This window comes from Alexandromys fortis, unplaced genomic scaffold (genome assembly GCF_014885135.2).
Source record: "Alexandromys fortis isolate MF-2015 unplaced genomic scaffold, M_Fortis_MF-2015_v1.1 scaffold_68, whole genome shotgun sequence".
In the NCBI taxonomy this organism is placed as follows: domain Eukaryota; kingdom Metazoa; phylum Chordata; class Mammalia; order Rodentia; family Cricetidae; genus Alexandromys; species Alexandromys fortis.
Window position 1 is genome coordinate 1,442,830 of NW_026067948.1, and position 23,276 is coordinate 1,466,105.

The 23,276-nt window shown below is 46.6% G+C and overlaps 1 protein-coding gene across 2 annotated transcripts in view; it reads right to left on the bottom strand.

Annotated features, from left to right (window-relative positions):
• Nucleotides 1–18,721, bottom strand: part of Ptger3 (prostaglandin E receptor 3) — a 66,784-nt gene extending 48,063 nt beyond the window's left edge. The window contains exon 1 of one of the 2 annotated variants that reach the window (XM_050149501.1): nucleotides 17,535–18,721. In XM_050149501.1, the coding sequence (XP_050005458.1) occupies nucleotides 17,535–18,353 (819 nt within the window). In that variant the 5' untranslated portion in view covers nucleotides 18,354–18,721. The remainder of the gene's footprint in view (nucleotides 1–17,534) is intronic. The other variant, XM_050149502.1, reaches the window with a different exon arrangement.
• Between the last annotated feature and the right edge of the window lie 4,555 nt (nucleotides 18,722–23,276).

A 23,276-nucleotide genomic window follows, 5' to 3' on the forward strand; every position in this document is an offset into this window, starting at 1 on the left:
GAAGTCCAAGGACCACCCACCTCCATCCAGGTCTAGTAAGGTGAGCATCCACGAAACTGCCTAGGCTCCCACAAAACCACTAGGTCCAGTAGAATCAAAAACCCGTTGCCATTGTTCTTGAGGTCTCAGTAGTCCTCCTTGTCCGCTATGTTCAGCGAGACCAGTTTTGACCCAGGCTTTTTCAGACCCAGGCCAGCTGGCCTTGGTGAGTTCCCGATCCCCATTGTCTCAGTGTATGGGTGCACCCCTCCCAGTCCTAAGTTCCTTGCTTGTGCTCTCTCTCCTTCTGCTCCTGATTTGGACCTTGAGATTTCAGTCCGGTGCTCCAATGTGGTTCTCTGTCTCTGTCTCCTTTCATCGCCTGATGAAGTTTAATATTCAGGAGAAATATTCAGTAAATCTGATTTTAAGACATCACTTAAACTATGATCAGCACTTGGTTTTATACCAGGCTTGAGAAACTTAAGAAAGATTAAAATGCTATATTTCATAGAAGATGGGCATTTTCAGTGAATCTTCATCTATGTTTGCTGTCTTGGTGCGTCTCTCTCTGGTCCATTGGCTTACTAGAGTTAATATCATTTAGTTCAGCAGCAACATAGCCTTCACACAGAAGGTGGTACAAGAGGGAGACACTTATTCTCCAAAACTCTGACTCCCCAAGGATCCCGCCATGAAAGCAAAGATCCATCACCTGAGTCTCTTTCTCTCCTTAGAGATGGACTCTGCAATCCATTCTTCCCACAGTACTTGTCCTCTCAGGATAGAGCTTAAGCAGGCAATTACAGAACTGCCCTTGCTATTGTCTCAACAACAGTGCTTCTGGAGAACTGGTTTTAAGTTGTAGTGTCAGTGTTTTCAGGAATGGCTTTGCAGGACTAGGGGATAGAAGATTTGGACATATCTGACCCTACGCGAGCAGAATTTCATATAAAGAGACTTATAGAATAGAATACAAGCAACTAATGTGAGCTATGCCATGCATTTCAGCCTTCTGGTAGACTCGTCTTCAATGTACCTGAATGTTAATTTCAGCATGTACTGAGATGTTTTGAATTCTGCTTTTTTGTATCCTGGTCATGGGGATGTGTTTAGGTCAGGAATGACACACTGACTAATGAACAATAGCAACAAAATCCTCTAAGTAGTCGGCTGTGGTGGTTCATGTCTTGAATTGCAGCACTTGGGAGACAGAGACAGGAAGACCTCTGTGGGCTAGAGGGCTAATATATAGAAAGTTACAGGAAAGCCAGGGCTACAGAATAGACCTGTCTAAAAAAAGAAGAGGAGAAAGAAAGAAAGAATTCCCGACTTTCAAAACCTTTACAAATAGTTTAATTCATCCTTGACAGCTCATATATGTACATAATGCATTTTTATTGAGTTCATCCATTGTCCTCTCTCACCAATTCATTCCAGGCCTTCTTCTTCCTAACAAGTCTCTGCCCCAATTTCATGTCTTTTTGTTTTTGTTTTTGATTTTTTGAGACAGGGTCTCTCTATAGCCCTGACTGTCCTGGAATTTGCTCTATAGATCAGGCTGGCCTCAAACTAACAGAGATCTGCCTGTTTCTGCTTCCCAAGTGTTGGGATTAAAGGAGTGTGTGCCACCACCACCCAGTTTCGTGTTGTTTTATTTAAATGGCCCACTGGGTTTTATTAGGATCACTTACACGAGCATGGGTGTGTTTCTACATTATCCATTGAGATAAAGTCCTTTACGGAACCTGAAGCTTGTTAAGGAGATAGGGTCCTTCACGGAACCTGAAGCTTGCTCACTTTGGCTCGGCTGGTATCCGGAGAGCTTCAGCTATCCTCCTGTCTCCAACCCCACCCCTATCCCTGGGGTCGTAGACACACAGTCACACTGGGCCTTCTACAGGAGTCAACCGCAGATCCCCAAATTTGCACAGCAAAGCTCTTGTGCCATGAATCATCTTTCCAGCACAGATTATTCAGTTTGGGAGATTAGCCGAGACGCCTATGCTAGCTACCCTCTGCCCATAGAAGGCCATGATTGCAGCAGATAGTGACTAGAGCAACATAGAGCTAACCCTCTCAGCCTCTGAGAATCATAGAGCGAACCTTGTCAGCCTCTGCCGGGAACCACTCTCCATCTGCTGTCTTCATTGTTCCCTGTTACTGAATCTCCCGCTCTTTTGCCAGCCCCAGAGCACCTTTCCAGACCTCCTCCTCATTTTTCATTCTGTGGATTCCAGGCATTGGGACAGCTGTTTTCTATTGTTCTCACTGCTGCTTCTAATTAAGTCCTCCCTGTTACAAAAGTCACATTGTTTCTCCCCTGCTTATCTATCCTGAAGGTATATTTGTCTTTCTAAGAGCTTTGATTCCATGTAACATATTGGAAACATTAATAACCACTACAAAAAAAAAGTATACTATTGTTAACGTGCTCATTCATTAGCGCAAGCCCAATTAGTGCTTTGGCATAAAAGCTGTGGTTTGGGTCACTAAATACCAGTTATGGGGTGTAGGCCTTAAAGCATGCTGTTTAGTCAGAAAATTAAAAAGATGACAGCATTGCTGCCATGTTTCAGGATTAATTAATACCAATATTAAAAACCACCCCATAAAGTGAAACTCCGAGCGGGGATGTGTCGATGATCTTTGACTCTAAACCTTGCCTCCTTTCAGGATGTTGCAACCCCCTTCTTCATTCATCCCACAGACGGTATGGAGTGGCTGCTATGGCCACACAGATACATCATCAGTTATGCTCCACTCTTAAGCAATTTATACTTTATAATGAGCCAGATAAACACAAGAATATTGACAAGAAGGAATCTATGTAGCTTGCTTGCTAATTGCAAAGGCAATAAAGCTAGACAGGTTTGATATGAAGGCCGGCTTTGCCTTTTTTTTTTTTTTTTAGCTTTGTGACCTGAAAAAGTGCCTGAGTATTGAAAAATTATTTCTTCATCTGTATACATGGTGTGGTTGGCAAGACAAAGAGAGGCTGTGCCCAACATGCGTAGTTCTGGCCCTCTAAAGCAAGCGCTGGCCAGCAGAAGGCACTCTCTTCATTGTCAAGGCAAATACACCTGCATCTAAGGAGTAGAGGGTGAGGGCATGCCAATCACTCCCCTGCTTACGGAAGGAGGAAGAAAAACAGCTGATAGTTTGGGGGATTTGGGAAGAGGAAGAGTTCATATGTCTGTGTGTGTAGATGTGTGTTATTCTTAGAGCTACAAGTCTTATGAATGAGGCACGAGACAGGGTTTCTCTGTACCTTTGGAACCTATCCTGGAACTAGCTCTTGTAGACCTGGCTGGCCTCGAACTCACAGAGATCCACCTGCCTCTGCCTCCTGAGTGCTGGGATTAAAGGCATGGCACAGTGGAAATGGAACCTTTTAACGGACTACTGATAGATAAAACTTCCATCACCCTCTACAGGAATTTTCAAAATACGTTTCTGAGAAACCTGTGTTGCTAAGACTATCATCGGTTAACAAATTGCTGGATATCCCAGAAAGTCTTTAATCACGGTGGCTTGCTGGACTGGACAGGTTTTGTGATTTTATTTCACTGTATTCTTCCTGATGAAGTGATCTGGAAGTGTTTAAGCAAGCTAATCATACAAGGACTGATGAGACAGGGTGTACAGAAGTGTCTGGGCCACTGACTGCTGTGCGTTTGATCCAGAAAGGACTGTAATTTGAAACTTCATGAGCACAGCTGAAAACCATGGGAATGGAAACTCCGAACTTGTCTTTGTGAAGGTTAAATCAGATACCATGAAAGGCAATTCCCTTAACCTGACAGAGAATCGCTGGGCACACAGGAGCCTTTTCTTCCTGCCTTGCCTCTCTTCACGGTCCTCTGCTAACATTAGCATTGTAGTATGTGCATTGCTAATGTTTCTGAGCCTGGTAATAGACTCGGTGGTAGAAAAGAACTCTAGTATTATCCTATTATTGTGATAAACACCCTTTAGGAAATTCCTTTTCCTCTATTCCAGAAACAGAAGCAGGGTGCCTGGTGCTTCTGCTGACCCCTTGGCACGGCCATGTCTACCCCAAATCTTCAGGAACGCTTGCTCATCAGCAGTGTGCGGCAAACATTGTCTGCCAGGGGAGCCTACACAGTCAACAGCAGCCCAGCCTCCTCCAGCTTCTTGCTGACTCCTGAGTCCCACATCGTCCCAAGATTCCATTGTTTGCTAGCTAAAGCCGAGTCCAGGGAGGAGACTGGGGCTCTAAAGCCAGATTTTTCTGTCTCCTGACATTGATCAATAGCATAATTTAATTGGAAGAGGATGCCAGAGGGAAGAGCTTCAGAATTTCCCTCATGTCTTGTGTAGAACAAAAGTTAACGTTAAGAAATTTACTTTTGGATCCAGGCTAATCTTGGAGGAGGCCACTATCCCCAAATAATGTTTTAAAATCTGCCATCCAGAACGCTGGCCTTGGCACAACCACTAACGTATCAGGAGAATACAGACTACAGGATTCTCTTTGTGAAAAATCAAGAACTTTTCTCCTTTACTGACCTCCTCTCTGTGGCACTTAAGGATTGGTTTTGAGCATTTCGAGGCTCACCGCTGACCACTTGATAAACTCCACTCAGTTCAGGGGGATTCTCAAGCTGAACCCCTTTGTCATAGCTTTGCAAAACTCATGCAAGTCTTTGAAGACGATGCGGGGTAGTGAGACATTTTGTCATCTCTAACTGTCTCCTGGCAAAGAGCAAAACATAAGGCGGGAGGGAGAAGGAGAGAGAGGGGGGCGTCTATGGTGTTTAAATGGTGCTTAAAGACGACATAGTCACTGAAATACTGTATTGCTGTGGACACAATAAAGCTCCACTTGCAGACGGTAAATATAAGCCTAGAGACTTGAAGCTGTAAGCGAAGCTGAGGTTGGCTCCTGAGAGCAGGGACTAAACTGCGGATTTGGACCCTTGGCAAGGCACCAAAGTCAGAGATACATGAGGAAGGCTGTCTCCAGCCACTTCAGCAACTGACAACCCTTGCTGTTCCTGGAGCCAAGCTTGTGACGTGGCCCCTAAGTTTGCCGTGTTTGCCTAAAGTGGTTCTCAATAGCTCCTGTTGTTTGCAGTCTCACAGTCCTGATTCGAGATGTATGGAATACGAACATGTGAATCATTCCCCACTTGGAAAAAAGTGGGTGATCCTGACAGCTAGCTTAATCACAGATGCAATGAACAGTTCCAGCTGAGGTCTGGCTTGCAGATGCACTTAGTCTGGACCTTATGTGGAGGAACAAGTGTCTTAGGACAGAGTATGTTTTGTAAGTAAACTGTGCTAGCCTGCGTGTTTCTGAGGGACTGTTCTGAGTCAGGCCTCAGAAGGGGAACATCATCCTGCTACACACACACACACACACACACACACACACACACACACACACACACACACACACACACCAAATACCCAAAGGCTTAGCACCCATGAGCTCTCAGGGAGTGGGAAAGCCATTTGGGGAGAGCTGGCCACCTTCCCTCAGAGGCCCAGTGGGGTGGCATAGGCTCAACTCTAATCACAGTCAGCTGACTGGGATAGAGGCGCTGAAGAGCTGTGGTAATTCACTGCTCACAAGCGCTTGTGTATACGCCATCTCCACTCCATGCCTCCCTGCTTCTGTCACCCCCACCACCTGGACACCTTCTCACTGCTCTGACTACCCGAGTCTTGCTTTCTGCAGTCCGGTCCCCACTACTGCCACCTAAACTCCATCTCCTGGTTTCAACCCTTCCAATGGTTCTCAGTTCTTAGGCGGTGTAGAAATGAGCCCTCCACTTTGGTCTCAGTCCAGTCGTGGTAGCTTTCTCCCTCTGGAACGCACTGAGGAAGAATGCTCCCCCAGCCTAGAGCTCTGATTCCCAATAAAAGCAACGGAAGACAGGGACGGGTTTATCTCGATTCATGATTTAAGGGCACCGTTCATCACAGTAGGAAGGACGATGGCCGGAGCACATAGGGCATCAGGAAGCGAGCGCTAGCCAGCCAATCACTCCCTCGTTTCTCCTTTTCATTCAGTTCAGGACTCCAGTCCATAAGCGAGAGCCACTCACATTCAGAGCGGGTCTTGCCTCTTCAGGAAAAACTCTGGGAACACTTCAAAGACACACTCAGAGTTGTGTCTTCTAGAAGATTCCAAATCCAGTCAATCTGACAATGAAGATGGACCATCATGCTTTAGTCTTTCCAGTCTTTTTGGTCTCAGCTTAGACATGACTTTCACAGACATTTTCCCTGAAAGCTCGGCCCAAGAAGTCTTACTTCCTACACTCCACGTCGCGTGCCTTCACTCACGTCTGTCACAGTGAGTGAGTTCTCAGCTCCATTTCATGAAAAGTGACTAGAGAGAATAATATCAGTCTCATGACAGCCTCAAGTTTCTCCAGAGACCCACAGTGGAGGCTACAATTCTACAAACAGAAGGTTCATGGGGTTGCTCTACCAGGCTGTAGGACAGCAACTCACACACAATTGATGTGGGATTCCTCTTTGCATGCCATGAATATGTTTTATTACCATTGGATAATAAAGAAACTATTTTGGCCTATGGCCGGAAGGAATATAGCTAGGCTGGAACGCTAAACTGAATGCAGGGAGAAAGAGGCAGAGTCAGGAGACATGCAGCTGCCCGAGAAGCAAGATGTGAGGACAAACCATTAGCCTCATGGTAAAATACAAAATAACTAAAATGGGTTAATTTAAGATGTAAGAGTTAGTTAATAAGAAGCCTAAGCTAATAGGCCAAAGAGTATGTAACTAATATTAAGCCTTAGAGTGGTTATTTTGTAAGCAGCTTCGGGAGCAGGCGGGCAGAGAATGCCCAGTGCAGTAGGACCAGCAGGATGGAGCAATATTTGTAGCAATACACAATCAGTGTGAATGCCTGCAAACTGGAAGCCTTGCCCACAGAAAGATCCCCTCTTGGGAGGGGATCCCCAAGAGTCATGTGACCTTCGGGTGCCAAAGCTTTGTAGGGAAAACAAAGCCATGTACTTTAAAAATGAAGACAGTGTACTCTTCTGAAGTCACATCTACAGTGTCCAGAAGGGACTGAGAATGAGAAGCTATGGCTTCGTCTGGGTCGCCTCTCTATCTCAAAGGAAGATTCTGCTCTGAAGTGCTCTTGGATTTTTCCGGTTTGAACCAGCTGCGTCCGTTTCCTTCTTGCCAGAAACTGGGGAATGTGACTCAGAGTCCTGCGTTTAGGTGGCTGGAATGTGTGTCCCCTATGCGCTTCTCAAAAGGAGCAGCTGCCCCCTGGAAGCGCTGGTCTTTATACCCCACACTGTCAGGTCTTTGCATCTTACCATACAATGCCCCAATTGCTCAACCTACAGCAACAAGTGCAGCAATTACCTGAAGTCAGATCTCCCTGAATGGCAGCTAAGAAGAGCCTGAGGGTGGTACAGGAGAAACCCTTTACCCACTTCTTCAGCCACCCTCAGTATTTTCAATGTGAGATCACAGCTGATTTGGGTTCTTTCAACTGGAATCCTAACCCCACCTAAGCCACCCTGCCATCTCTAGACCCTAGGGCCTGAGCATCTTTGTCTAGGGTCATAAAGCAATTGATGGCCTGGAAGGTGACCCGAGGGCTCTACCCCAGGCCATTAGGGAGGCTGCTTTCTCTGCCTGCTCAACCTTTGATGGGGTCCTTGTGAGTCAATGACAACCACATCGTCTTTAGCTTATTTGAGCTAAATGTAAATAATCTCATTTTAGACACTAACTATACACATCACCTTGTTTTTGTTTTTGTTTTTTAATTTGGGACTGTGCAACACTGGTCTGTTCTAGTAGGAAAGAGCCACGGCAAACCAGAGTTCTTTTCAGGTGTTTGGTGGCCACTGTGAAGCACAGTCAGAATCCTAACCCTGACTCTTAGTCCAATTGATACAAAATCTTAAAGTTAATATTCTGATGTGTCATTTCTTTTATTACCAGCTTGTTTGATATTGGCTTTCCTGGACTTCACACATTGAGAATTCTAAGATGATTGCTTCTCCTCCTCTTCCTCCTCCTCCTCTTCCTCCTCCCCCTCCTCCTCTTCCTCTTCTTCCTCCCCTCCCTTTTCCTCCTCCTCCTCCTCCTCCTCCTCCTCCTCCTCCTCCTCTTCCTTCCTCTTCTTCATTCTTTTGGAAAGTTGGTTTTTCTGAATTAAAGTATCCAAGTTCCTCTGTTTCTCTCATAAGCATTGGAGTACCTGCTAGGGATTCACTAATCCTGCAGCGCCAATTTCATGTCCACACTCAGATGTTTTGTTGCTAGGAGACATGTGAATGACTGACAATTTGTTCAAGTGCTGCAGAGACTGAACTGTCAATTTTTAAAATGAGGATTCTTAATATAAAAAGAAAAAGTTACCTTTGTCCTATAAAACCAAGGAATAGTATCAAAATCCAAGGGTGGGGGCAGATTCTGACCCAGCTGGTTTAGGGCAAAGGAGATTTTTCTAACAGAAAGAACAACCCAGGAAGTCCATGCTGGCTGAGTAGGCTGGCCATGGCCTTCCAGCTTGACCTTAGCTCCCTTGCATCTCTTGAACTGCAGGTATTGGTGCCCACCACTTGGTGGGGGTTGTAAGATGTTTGGAAACTTTTGTGCAAACCATCTGGCTCAGTGCTCAAGTCTGGTCATTCCATTTTATTCTTGAAAAGTAGCAAACACTGTCTAAGGAAAGGCATTCAGGCAAAGCTTGATTTTCACCAAGAATATCCCAGAAAGAGGTCAAAGAGATGCTTGGCTTTTTTATGTGGTCTCCCTGAGTTCTGGGAACAAAGGGGAAACACAACTTACCCAGAAAGCAATGGGGATTCTCATTCCTAACTCCACAGCCACCTGCCAAGGTACCTGCCCCATTGGTCCAACTTGACCACGATGTGTCTCGACATTCCGTGACTTGGTTTCCCCACTGCTCCGCCCCCCTGTCATCCACACTGTGCCAAAACGACTCTCCTTTCATCTTTTACAGAAGCTCTTAAGGGAAAAGGGATTTCTCTAATTGCTTTCTCTATATTTCTCTATCGTCAGACTTGAGGGCAATGATGTCAGCCTCTAATGCACCAGGGTATCCTTCATCCTCAGTTCACACCACTGCCTTACTCAAAGACCTACAAGGCTGAGTGTGCTAGGTTACAGGAATAAGTATAGCAGTCTACCAAAAGCTTCATGAATTGAATAAAGATGATGTGCGAACCTTACCCTTACCACCATGGCTATGATGGAGTTGGGCAGATTGCACTTGAACACCATAATGTCTTTACAGGGACCATGGCATGATAATGCCTCCTAGAGATAGGTAGTTGCCTAACCCTTGCCTATAGGAAGCAGCCTCCTGACTGCGTATCTCTCTAGAACCATCAGTGTGTGTGTGGGGGGGTAGTAAGTGTTCATAGATACTCACAGAGAGACTGGATAAAAGACTGTGCAGCCTTGTCCATGACATGTAGACCTCACTGCTTCTCCCTCAGAAATACGCTTGACACATTTTCTCCTTGTGCCCAACACTGTGCCCATGGCAGGGACACACAGAAGGTCAGAACTGAAGGGAAGGTCAGAATGGACGGCTATTTTGTCTCACTGGTGATAAAGCAGCTTCCGACGTGTGACAAAGGAAATAGATGAGAGCTTCTGTGGGCCCCTGCACTGTACACTGGCCTGGGGCTGCAGGGGAGATGAGACCTCTGTGATCTGCCAGGAGCCTGGTCAGATAAAGTAGCAGGCAGCAAGAGTTACCAGGGGATTTCATACACAAAGATAGTCTCCATTTTGAGGATTCCCATCAAGGCATCTTGTCTTTTAAATTTCTCATTCTCAACTTGAACAATGTACCTCTTCCCCCCCTCCCAAAATTTTCTATTTGAACATGTACCTCTTTTTCCTCTCCAAATTTTCTGTTTATTTCTTACTTATTTATTTTGAGAATTTTCTTGTTTTTGTTTTTTTGAGAGAGACTACAGTTTTTTCTTTTTAACTCAGGCTGGTTTGGAACTCACAATAATGCTCCTGCCTTCACCTCCCAAGTGTTAGGGTCTCAGGTGCGAGCCAAGATATCTGGCTTCAAGTTTGCAAGCCTCACAGCAGTGACAGCAATATATCCTCAACCGTGAGATGCACTCAGTCTTCAGAGAGACACATAAGACATGGCAACCATAAGAAATCTACTTTTCAGAAACATTACAAAAGTAACAGAGCGTGCATTTTTAAAACTGCATTTTTTCCATTAATAATTGATGAACACAGAGTGTTTTATGGCATGGATTTTGCCAAAATAAATTAATAACCACTTTCCTTCCTTCCTTTCCTTTCTCTCTCTCTCTCCCTCTTTTTTTTTTTTTTTCCAGAATTAGGTGGTAAATGATCAAGTCTGCTTCTATTTTTCACTTTTGGTCCTTCACTGACATAAAGTCTGCACTGGTGAAGCAGTGTGTAAACTCTTAGTGAAGAGATCCACCCCTAAGAGCCCCTCCTCTGGGTTGCCATCCAGGGACTATCTGAGCATGCCACAGAACATGCTTTCTCCGCTCTGCAAATGATACCATGTGCTGGAAGTGCCTGGTCAGCACCAGAAACAGTAAAACTCGAGCTCCCCACACTTGGTTAGATTTAAGCCTCATGCTAATTCAGCTCTGGGTTTTGAGTCAGCAGAGAGGCTCAGTTTGGCCTTGCTGCCTGTGGCTATCTGCAGAGATATCTCTACAGGCTCCACCCCAAGAAGTCTGCACAAGAGCCTGGCCTAGACAACAGCCAGCTGCACAAAGTGAAGTCAGGTCTCTGTGTAAAGAATCCCTGACTAGAGAGAAATTCCCAGGAATCAACAAGGATAATCCCAGCTAAGACCCTAAGCAATAAAGGAGAGGGGGGCCGAACTGGCCTTGCCCTGCATTCAGACTGATAAATACTTTAAATATCCATAGAACCTTCAGCCAGCAATGGATAAAAAGAGAGGCAGAGACCCACATTGGAGCACTGGACTGAGCTCCCAAGGGTCAGTTGAAGGGTGTGGAGAATAAAAGTATGAGCAAAGAGGTCAAGACCATGATGGTTACACTCACTGAAACAGTCTATCCGAGCTAACGGGAGCTCACCAACTCCAGCCAGACAAGCATAGGACCAATCTAGTCCCTCTGAATGTGGTTGACAGTTGCCTGGCTGGGGACTGAGGAGTCACTGGCAGTGGCACCAGGATTTATCCCTACTGCATGCACTGGCTTTTTGGGAACCTATTCTCTTTGGGTGAATGCCTTGCTCAACCTAGATATAGTAGGGAGGCCTTGGACCTTCCCCAAAGCAATGTGACTTACCCTCTCTGAAGAGTGGATGGGGGTGGGGCGGGGGATATGTGGAGGGATTGGGAGGAGGGGAGGGAGTGGGAACTTGGATTGGTATGTATACTGAGAAAAAGAATCCCTGACTATAAAAAAGCCCCCAGAGAAGGGCTGCTGACGCGGGAGGACGGGCTGCTGACCCGGGAGGATGGGCTGCTGACGGGGAGGATGGGCTGCTGATGCGGGAGGACGGGCTGCAGATGAACCCTCCCGCTCTCACAAGCATGAGGAGAGCACAGGGTAGTAGAGAGGCAACTGGACTTGAGCAAGCTTTAAGGAAAGGGAGGTCCTGACAACCGTCCGGGGATGAGAGAATGAAAGGGGTTGTCAGCTCTGGATGTAGCCAGAGGAAAGGGATCATGATCACATTGCAACATGTGTGCAGAATTCGGTGTTTCTCTTTACATGCAACATGTGTGTTGTAATAGGAGCTGCGGGGTTGCGTCCTGGCCGCCCCGGCTCCCGCATGGCCAGCTTATGCCCTGAAATAATTACACAGAAACTGTATTCTTTTAAACACTGCCTGGCCCGTTAGTTCCAGCCTTTTATTGGCTGGCTCTTACATACTGATCTAACCCATTTCTGATATCCCTGTAACACCACAAGGTGTCTTACCAGGGAAGATCTTAACCTGTGTCTGGTGGGAGAATCATAGTGACTGCCTGAATCTGCTTCTTTCTCCCAGCATTCTGTTCTGTTTACTCCGCCTATCTAAATTCTACCCTATCAGAGGGCCAAGCAGTTTCTTTATTAGTTAACCAATGAAAGCAACAGATTAGAAAGAAATCACTCCCACATCACATGTGTGCACAGAATTCGGCGCGTCTCTTACTTTATATGCAGCATGGGTGCTCAGAATTCGGTGTTTCTCTTACTTTTGTCTCTTTTTGGAAATGCTAGATTTTCTATCATGTTTTCTGTTTTGTTTTGAGTTGTAAAACACAAACTCCATATTTTCAGGTTTGCAACAATAACAGTGAGGATGATGTCCTAGAAGGCAGGAGATTGAAGTGAATGTTGTCATTCAGTGAGACATCGTGGTGACATCCTTTATGGAAGAAAGCCACCAGCTTGCCAGGCTCAGAATAAAGCACCATGCACTGTATGTCCGCTATTTTCACACGCTTTTCATTACAATCCTGTAAAATGGGCTGGCATTCTTATCCCTGTTTCAAGGTAAAGAAAGAAAGGAAGGAAAATAGTCCTACAGGTAAGTGCCAATCACTTGCCTGAAATGTGCCGAGGAAGAGCATGAAACCAAGAAAGGGGAGAGCTCCTTTAATGGCGGCCTCTCACTGGCTGGATCCGCAGCCCGAGAGGATCTGTGGAGTGGGCGACAGGTGGAAAAGCAGAGGACGGGGCTCTATGTGAAGATAGCAGCAGGCAAGTTCTCCAGCTACCCCCACGTGCCCCACTGAAGAAGCCGCATGTGGTCCTTCTGCTGCATCTTGAAAGGGGGAATGATTGCATTCCTGCATTACTGTGGTATACCTACTTAGGTCGCCACCTCGGGAAAACTGCTTGCCATCTTTATCTATGGAAGTCGGCATCTCAGGGAGAAAGTGGGAGTTTAAGCGCCATGGCTGGTGGGAGGACGGTCTAGTCTGCCCTGTTACCTCCAGGATGAGGAATCATGGGAGGGAGGAGGCAGCCTCAGAGCCCAGATGGAGACATAAAGTTAGACACCCTGCATGGTTATAAAACACCGCACCTGCTGAAAGTTTGGATGACTTCCTACTGCCCTGGAGGGCAGTGTTAAGGGCCGAGAAGGGAAGCTCTGCCCTAGATGCTACCACAAAACCCTGCAGCACCGCAGAGCAGCCCCAGGCATGTTCCTGACTTTTAGCCCTGTGTGGCTGACCTTTGCAGCTTTGGTGAGAAAGGCTGGTGGCTCACAGCTCTGCATTCTGTGGGCCACCCGACTCCCCTCAGATGTTCAAGGAGCACTGAGTTGTTGCGTTCTCACAAACCCCAAATTTAGATGTCTACATCTTTTAGTTCTGATTTATCTCAATCTTTTGCTTTTATTGGCCTCAAGCTGCAACATTCAGAGAACCCCCTCCCTCCTATGTACTCAGCCCCATCAGCACAGCATGGAACCCAACTGTCCCTTGTCCAAACTGCAAACCTGGATGCACTGAACGGTGATTCTCCCAAACGAAAGCACTCAGCCCCGAGAAGGGCCACCTCTGTGCATTGCACATCAGAAGGCACAAGGCTTCCCATGCTGTGGTTAAGGCTAGAAATCCCAGGCTTCAGGCAAACAAGCAGCAAGCAAACCACAACCAAAACCGAAAGTAAAGTCAGATGTGGTGTCCTGGGTGGGTCACAACTCTGGTTCTAATTCCATGGAAGATGGTCACTGAATTTTGGTGTTGCAGGAGCTGGGGACAGTCTTAGAGCACTCAGACTGCTCATAAACCCCTGCAACAACGCATGGGATTCCATCCAGGAAGCAGGATCTTCTTTTCCTTTAGCTAACCAGCCTTCCCGCTCAGTCTATCCTAACAATAAAGTGGGAGCTGGCCTCACCATCTCCAGCCCGTGTATATCCACACGCCAGAGTCCTGCTGGTAATTTTCGCAATCTCCACACACGGGGTTCTGCTACTTGTCACCCAAGGGGGGGTCTTCATTCTGTCATCTGGGTACAAACTAGTAAGTTTGGGTCTGGGGAGATTTTACATGCATCCCCTTGATCTACTGTGCACACCGTCCTCACTGTCTGTGCTCTGAACACACTAAAGTCAGCACGAGATTAAGCCATGCCATGGGACCTCTGAAAGTCAAAGGCATGAATTTCCTGCCTATCCTGCATCGTGGTTTTTTAGTTGTTTCACCCATAAGTGTGGAATTTTACTTCTCTGAGGAAAAAAAAAAAACAACTTAGGTGTATGGGTGTTCTGCCTGCACACACAAATACACACACACACACACACACACACACACACACACGGAGATACACACACAGAGAGAAAGAGAGAGAGAGATAAACACACATACCAGTGCTCAGAATAAGAAAGAAAGATGGGGGAGGGAAAGAGAGAACCAAACAGTATATTATATTGAAGTATACCCTAAAATGTAATGAATTTTGAGTACTTTCACTTCATAAAACAAATTATAGCCAAATCTTCCTAAGGTGCATATCTGAATCTTTGTTTCTTCTTGTGCACCATCCAAACATGGCAGGATCTACAAGTAGAGATAATTTGGGGTTGGCATAATATTTTTACATGCTGTAGAATCATATTGCCACCTAAAATAATCTACTAAGTCAAATATCTCTTATATCTTATTAAAACAAATGCCAGTTAAAATACATCTCTACTGAAGTATTCCTGAGGATGTGTGGACACCGAGCAGCAGTGTGGCTAATTCAGGAATGAGGACAAACACTTCCAGGCTTCTGTGTCCGGCCCCAAGGCTGAGGATGAGCAGCTGCTTGCCCATCAGACCTCATCCTTCATAGCATCTGTAGCTTTGGGTTTATTGTTCTTTAGTGGCTGCAGTATTGGTCACATTTCTTTGGGGGATATCAGGCTACAAAAATATAAAGTGTCTTCCTGGCCTTGTCTGAACAGCATCCTAAGGGTTCCTGTGTCTAGGAATCTGAGGATCATGTCAAATCACTGGACTACTTGGTGGGCAGGGCTCACGAAAGATTTTTAAAGAATCGTAATCAGTCAAGAGGTCGCCGAGTCAAGTGGCTGATGCCAACGAAATAACAGTTTGATGCCCACTAATACAGACTAAACGCAGCCCCGTTACCCAGCAGGCCACTTCTTACTGATTTCATCACCTTGACAGCTTCACGTCTCGTAATCTGCAAAGCTTCTAGGTGGGAGAAGCTCTGTCCTCCCCTAGGATGTGTGTGGTGGTAAGGAACAGCAACTGCGCCTTGCCCTGGAGGGGGACATTCTTTCCTGTTCATTCTTTCCCTACAAGGTGCTGCTTCTACTCTGTTCTGTAACAGTAGCGATTACTATCAGAGAAGCTTCAAAACAAGATAAACTTACAGACAGATAGAATAGGGGTAACTAGATCAGTATCGTATGAACAACTTCTCTAAAGACAATAAGAATCCCACATTTTACTCATCATTAGAAAATACGCAGACGGCTTCTTAGGGTGACAGGTGCAGGTGAAAATACAGATTATGGGGTTCTTGTAACCCCCTCGCCTACCAAAAACTCTAAATTTGTACCACAGCTCTTTCGGACACTGTGCTGATAGATATTTTAATGTTACACCAAAGAAATGTAAATGATTTTTTTGTTTTTCTGCGTCTATTCTAGGACAGGGAGGATGGTTGTGTGGGAAAAGCACTTGTCAGAGCATGAGGTGAGGACCAGAGTTTGGACCACCAACATCCAGATAACTGGTTGCACGGTAGGCAGAGGAGTCAGCAAGCTGAACTAACCAGCGAGAGACCCTGCTTCACATATAAGGTGAAACATGACCAGAGAAGATGACATCAGCCTCTGGCCTCCACAAGCAAAGGCACCGAACAGTGCCTGGGCACACCGCCACGCGTGTGCCCTCACTCACATACATGTGAGTGCGTACTACACATCACATACAGAAGTACACAAAATTGCCTGTTTCAAAACTGAGTTTCTCCTCTGGTATGATCTCATGTTGAATTCAATTAAATCGTTTTGTGAGAAATGAACTTTTAAAGTGTTAGCTAAAATGCTAACACTTCGGATCGTCCTGTGGCCAGCCACCCCATTCTTGTGTGTAAACGGCATCTCTATGCACTGGACCATAGGGCGGGATTCCTGACTCCGGACAGTTGTGATAGGTTGGAAAACTGTTTGCCTTTAAAGCCATGCTTTAAACTTCAGTGAAGTGTTTATTCTCGGATCTTCGTCTTCCTCTGCTTGGCCACCTACACCTCATTCCTCAACCAAGTCAGTAAATGTCTAAAATTGGTGCTGGTTCTGGTAAACACGATGATGACATCAGCCTGTGTTCCAGCTCCAGAACAGTGACCACTCAGCCACTTGTGGCCAGTTAGGTCCCAGCAGCACTGCCTTGTCTGCACAGGCTCCCTGACAGTCACCATGGGATTCTCAAAGGCTTGCTTTGTCAAGATCAGGGATCAGGGAGGGTGGAGGAAAAGAAGAACCACAGAGCTGTTTCAAGGGAGATCTAACATCAGGTTGCACAGCAATATGACGTCCCTGACTTCACTGAACTGTACATATGTGATAAGTGGCGTGCTAACTTTGTGAAAAGCTGTACGTGTGTGTGTGTGTGTGTGTGTGTGTGTGTGTGTGTGTGATGGGCAGCAATTGCCCACACCGCGGGGCTGCTGCTCTGGTCATCTGTTAAGTCAGGTTGCCTGCATCCTAAGTAAGCATCCATTCTTTGCGAATTAGCAAACCGCCCTTAACCACAGAAGTTTCTAGCTACAAGTGCCCCAGAAGAAAACCTCAAAAACACCATGTGAGAGTAAGGGATAGGGATCATGCGGAAGCACCGCTTCCTCTGGCTGGTTCTTTGATGGACGGTGTGGGGAGCCAGGGACTGAGGCATCCTTAACCTCTGACTCTTGGATCACATAGACTTGCCCTTAGGAGCACAAGACCCCAGTGATAGCTCGCCAAAGGGAGGGTGTTACTGGGCTGAGAGTCCTCCACTGCGGTGTACACACTGTCTACTGGCTTTCCAGAGGTAGAGGCGACTAAGCCTTCCCAGTCTTCCCCACAGACAATAGCTAACTGAGGAAGGACCTTTAGCGTCTGCGCAGAACTACAAGGTGCCAAGGTTAGCTGCTGAGTGGAGGGGCGGCGGCGCGGCTGAAGCCCTAAGAGCGGGAACCTGCCAGGCTCTTGGGTACTGAACTTCCTTTTGCAGCAGAAAATCAAGTTCGGGATTAGAACTAAAACACGGGTCGTTCGACTAAAGTTGTTATCACATCCGTGTTCATAACGCAGGGAGCAAACGTCAGGCTTCACTGGCCCTGAGACGGCCCTATAGACTCCTGCGCCCAGGTTGTCCACACTTTCATGTGCGCCTGGAAGGTCCGGGCAGGCTGGCACTTGCAAGCTCCACAAGCGGCTGAGACGCTCGGCTGGAGGCTGCAACCCGAAGCTGCAGGAGCAGCGGCCTGGCCAGCACTCGGGGTGCCACACACTTTCAAAAGTTTCCATTTAGCGCTTATCGCTACTAACGCCCCACCCTCACAAAAACTTACCAATAGTGGAGACCAGCAGACAGACAGCACACACATGATTCCCATGAGTTGGATGGCGGTCTCGGTGGTAATCCGGCCCCACTGGGCGCTGGACTGCGAGGCGGCGGCTTTGGCCCGGCAGCGGGATACTAGGGCTTTGATGGTCGCCAGGTTGCAGGCAAAGGTGACTATCAGAGACAGCAGCCCCAGGCATGCAAAGGCGGAGGCGAAGGCCACGCTGCCCGGCTCGCGCGCAGGGTCGGTCTCGTTGCCCGTGGGCCCGGTGCTAATGAAGCACCACGTGCCGGGCCACTGCACGCTGTAGCGGCCCACCCCCAGCACCGGCAGCAGTGCGAAGGCGAGCACCGCCAGCCACACGCCTAGCAGCACCGCGCGCGTAGCGCGAGTCTTCATGTGGCTGGCGTACCAGTGCGGCGCGCGGATGGCCAGCGCACGCTCCACGGCCATGGCACTGGCCACCAGGAGCGAAGACAGCCCGAACACCGTCATGGCCAGCCCGAAGAAGGTGCATAAGCGCCCTGACGGATCGAGATGCTCCCAGCGCCGCTGAGACAGGTACACGAGGATGACCACCGGGCTAGTCAAGAGCTGCCCTACCAAGTCGGTGAGCGCCAGCCATCCAATGCACAGCAGGAAAGACTTCTTGCGCTTGCTCTCGCGGCGCCGGTAGCTGCGCGACACTAGCAGCATGGCCAGCGCGTTTCCCACGAAGCCGGTGACCATCATGGTAATGGGGAAGGCCACGGACACCGAGCCGCAGTCCTCCGCAGTGCTTGACAAGTTGCTGCGCGTTTCGGCGGAGCGACCCGGCGGCCACATGCCGGCCAGAGTAGCGGGGCCGCGGAAAGGCTCGCGGGGCGAGGGTCTCCTGGTTCAGGTGCGGGGAAGCGGCGCGCGCGGGGCGACGGCGCGGGCTCGGGCTCTGCTCTCCATCACCCGCCGTCGCCCGCGCCCGGCTGCGGGGTCTCTGCAGGCGCCGCCCGACGCTGCGCGAGGCTCCACCCGCGGCTGAGAGCCCGAGGGGCGGTGCCGCGCGTGGGCAGGCTAAGGGCGGTGTCGGCCGGGATCACCTGGCGCAACGCCCCCTCGGCCACACTCACTAGCTCCGGGGCACTTCCCGCGTCCTACTCTATAAAGCGCTCAACCGGTTCCACGTCTGACACTGAAGAAAAGTAAGGGCGAACAATGCTGATTTCTAATCACGTTTGGCTACCATTGAATTCTTTTTGTATTTGTTTTACTTAACAATGAGACCCACAGCTGGAAAAGAATAGGGATGAGCTTGCGTTTTAAGTCCTCTTCATATTCATATTGCCTTATTTACTTTGAACCAATTCCAAATTCATATTGGGAAAGTATTTTTCTAGGATAATGTCAGTTTAAAAGTTTAACAACAGCTGACGTCATTCTTGGATGTAAAAGCAAGCAACCACATGGATGAGAGTACACACTAAATTCACTTTTCCAGCACCGAGTGAAATTCTAGTATAAAAAATTTAAGAGCATTTCAGAATTCATTCATCAAAGAAAATAATGCCATCCTATAGTTAAGTAAAAAATGTCTATTTACTAATAGACTCATAAATTAAACTCTATTAATTTGTAATATTAATTAAATATTAATGTTTATATAATCTCCCGCGTCCCACCGTGTGCGCTTGTGTGTGTGTGTGCGCGCGCGTGCGTGCGTGCGTGCGTGTGTGTGTGTGTGTGTGTGTGTGTTTGCATGGAGGTCAGATTTCAACACTGTGACTCCTGGGGACTCTCTCCCCACACCCAAACACTGGGGTAATAGCACAGCAGCTAGGTTTTTACTCAGGTGTTGGGAAATCTCAATTCAGGTCTTCATGTTTTAATGGCTAGCAACTCTTATTTACTGAGCCATCTCCCCAGGTTCCAGAGCTTACTGAGAATGCCCACAGTGTCTCTTCTTCACCTTAATTAAGTTTCAGTAACCCTTTCCTGTTACAGCATTTTTCCATCCCTTGTTATCTACTTTTTAGCTGTTCACCTTGCAAATAAACAACTTTGAGTCTCTGATGGTTGGTTTCCTGTTGGCACTTTTTGCTATCTGCAAGAGTTGGCTGAGTTCGTCTGAAACAACACTCCCCTCTAGTGACTGAAAGGCTAACATGCACTCAAAAATTTTTAACCTTCATTGCTGTGGCTCTATATTAGAGCTTGATGTCAGGGATGGTGATGCCTCCGGAATCTTTTATAGTAGAGGATTGTTTTGGCTACTCTAGGTTTTTCCATATGAAGTTGAGTATTGTTCTTTTGAGGTCTGTGAAGAATTGTGTTGGGATTTTGATGGGGATTGTATTGAATCTGTTGATCGCTTTTCATAGGATTACCGTTTTTACTATGTTGACCCTACCTATCCAAGGTGTGGGAGATCTTTCCACTTTATGCTATCTTCCGTAATTTCTTTCTTCAAAGATTTAAATTTCTTGTCGTACAGGTCTTTCACTTTGTTGGTTAGTGTTACCCCAAGATATTTTATGTTTTTTGTGGCTATTGTAAGTGGTGGTGTTTCTCTGATTTTTTTCTCTGCCCTTTATCATTTGCATATAGGATGGCTACTGATTTTTCTTTTTCTTCTTTGAGTTGATCTTGTATCCTTCATCCAGCAACTGATGTAAACAGATACAGACATCTACAGTGAAGTACTGGGCTGAGCCACCGGAAACTAGTTAAAGAGAATGAGGCGCAATGATATGAGTGGAGGGGTCAACACCATGATGGGGATACTCACAGAAACAGCTGATCTGAGCTAGTGAGATCTCACTGACTCTGGACTGAAAGCAGGGGAACCTGCATAGGACCAAACTAGGTCCACTGAATGTGGAAGACAGTTATGAGGCTTGGGCAGTCTGTGGTATCACTGGCAGTGGGACCAGGATTTATCCCTAGTGCTTGAACTCGCATCTAGGAGCCCATCCCTATGGAGAAATATCAGTCTAGATATGGGGGGGGGGGCTTGGTCTTGCCTTGAAGTGAAGTGTCAAACTTTGTTGACTCCCCATGGGAAGCCTACCGTTTCTGAGGAGTGGATGGGGGAGGGGTGGGAGGAAGGGTGAGGTGAGAGGAGAGGGAGTGGGAATGGGGATAGCTATGTAAAATAAGAAAAGTGTATTAAAATTTTCTTAATAAAAAAAGAAAAGATTAACCTTGTGTAAGTATATGTGTAAATGTGTTCATGTGTGTATGGATGCCCATGACTGTGGAGGCCCAGGGACAATCTGGGGTATCATTCCCAGCAATGCTGTTTGTAATGCTATTTCATTTGTATTTTAATAAATAGAGTTTGCCTGAAGATCAGCCCTGCTGGTCAGCTTTACAGATCAGATAGTGGTGATATGTATCTTTAATCCCCGTAGCAACACTAGTTTGCCATAGAAACCGGGCAGTAGTAGTGCACGCCTTTAATCCCAGTCCTACAGAGGAATATAAAATGGGAAGAGACAGTCTCATTCTGAGGATTCCTGGAGGCAGAATCATCATTTAGAACTGAGGTAGAGGTTAAGAGCCAGTGACTGGCTATTTTGCTTTTCTGATTTTCAGGTTGAACCTCAATTTCTGTCTCTGGGTTTTTGTTAATCGTGCTACAGCTTTTCACTTTCTTTGAGGCTGGGTCTCTCATTGCCTGGAGCTCACCAATTGGGGTAGAATGACAGTGAACTTCAGGGGTTTTTGTCTCCCATTCCCCAGTGCTGGGTTTATACATCCACACCACTAGACAGAGCATGTCCACATGGGCTTTGGGGATTAAGCTCAGCCTTGTACTTGAAAAGACACCATTCCCCCTTTCCTCGTTAAGGACAGTTTGCCAATGGTCACTATCTGCTTTTCTTAGGGAATCTGATTTCTTTCTTAGAAATTTAGTCATTAGTAACAGTAATCATTGCCCTCACCCCGAGTTCACAAACTTGCATCTCGTATTTGCCAACCAACCAGTAGAGACTGAAATTTAAGGGTCGTGTTTTCATGTTTCAAAAAATTTCAAGCTTATATTCACATATCATATTTTAATATTTAATGTATATGAACTTACTTCATATTGAACTTCCATAGTAACACTAGCCTCGGAACTAGACCCATTGCCTTGTGGAGAACCTACAGTTAGTACTGAAGTGTATTTTTCATTCTTCGCCCATTTGGTGAGCACTCACTGGACACCTGGTCTGTCAGATACTGTCTTCGTCTTAGAGATACCAACCAACACATTGAAGTTTCTACAGTTAGCGAATTTAACATTAAAACATTGATTTTCAAAAGCCCCACGAAGGAAGGGAAGGATTCAGATCCCAGAGGCTTTTGTCTTTGTAGAGTGATTTGTTCTGGAGGTGGCATCCTATAACTTAGTGAAAATTATACATTGTAGTGACTCTGGATTGCACTTGCTTTCCTCCTGTGGACACTTGGCTGTCCCACTGGGAATTCCTGTCCTGAGGTTCACACCTCTTTCTATCTCTTTCCTTCTCTCAGACCTGCTTTTATGGCTGTGTTCACTGCAGATGGACTTGCTCTGTGCTTCTGTAATTTGCTGGTCAGTGATGGGGACCACATTCTCTGGTTCTGATTCTAAGGTACTTCTTTCAATCTCCTGCTGTGTCCTGAATTGGCTGATGTGGGAGTGTCATATATCAATCTGTTGATTTCATTGGTTAAGTAATAAACACAACACTGCTTGGCCTCATAGGTTAAAGCATTGGTGGGAGGAATAAACAGAATAGAATTCTGGGTGGAAGAGGAAGTGAGGTCAGACTCTGCTCTGCTCCCGGAGAGACTCTGCTCTCCAGAGCACAGACACCATGCTCCACTCTCCCAGGATGGACGGAGGCTAGAATCTTCCTGGTAAGCGCACCTTGGGGTGCTTACACACATCATTAGAAATGGGCTAGTCCAGGTGCGAGAATTAGCCTGTAAGGGCTAGAGTTCATGGGCCAAGCAGTTCTTAAATGAATACAGTTTGTGTGTTGTTATTTCGGGCATGAGCTAGCCAAGCGGCCGGGGTGTTGGGGACGCAGCCCCGCTGCCGCTCCCTATTTCAACAATTGGCCATGGTGGGCAGACACTCCTTTAGAACCATCCATGCTGTAGACATGGTCGCCAGCCTAACCATGTCAGGTCTGGCTTGTGACTGTGTTTCTCCTTCATGGAGTCTCTGCTCTTTGGACAAAGTTGAGCTGTGAAACATGGATCAGTGTGGGTTCTTTTGCATCTTTTCTGTGGGCCCAATTGTGAGAATCTCTTCTTAAATCTGTGACTTCAGTACTGGCACCTCTCACCTGTAAGGCTGTGTCTTCCTTGTACCTGCTGTCCAGAGTGTTCTCATGAAGGTGGAGCAGCAGCCTCATTCTAATAACGGTTCTCAGTCCCAGGCTTCCCTTTTTCTTTTAAAATTAACCCCATTTTGTCTTGAATAAAATTTAATTTAAATATTTTTGATATTTAAAAACTAACATTTATTGGCATCTTCAAGGCAGTGTGATATTGGCATACAGAGACATTGCTCTTGTTAAAGCGTCAAAACGTCTTATGATGGTTTCAGAAGTAAAGGATATATATATATATATATCCTTGAGCATACACTATTCTATCCCAAGTACATGGAAGGAACTAAGGTAGATATAAAAGTCAGTGAACGTTCTACAACTATACAAATGAAATAGATATGAGTATGAACTCTTTATTACATATACACACACCACAGTAATCAATTATTTTTTTGTCACAGGT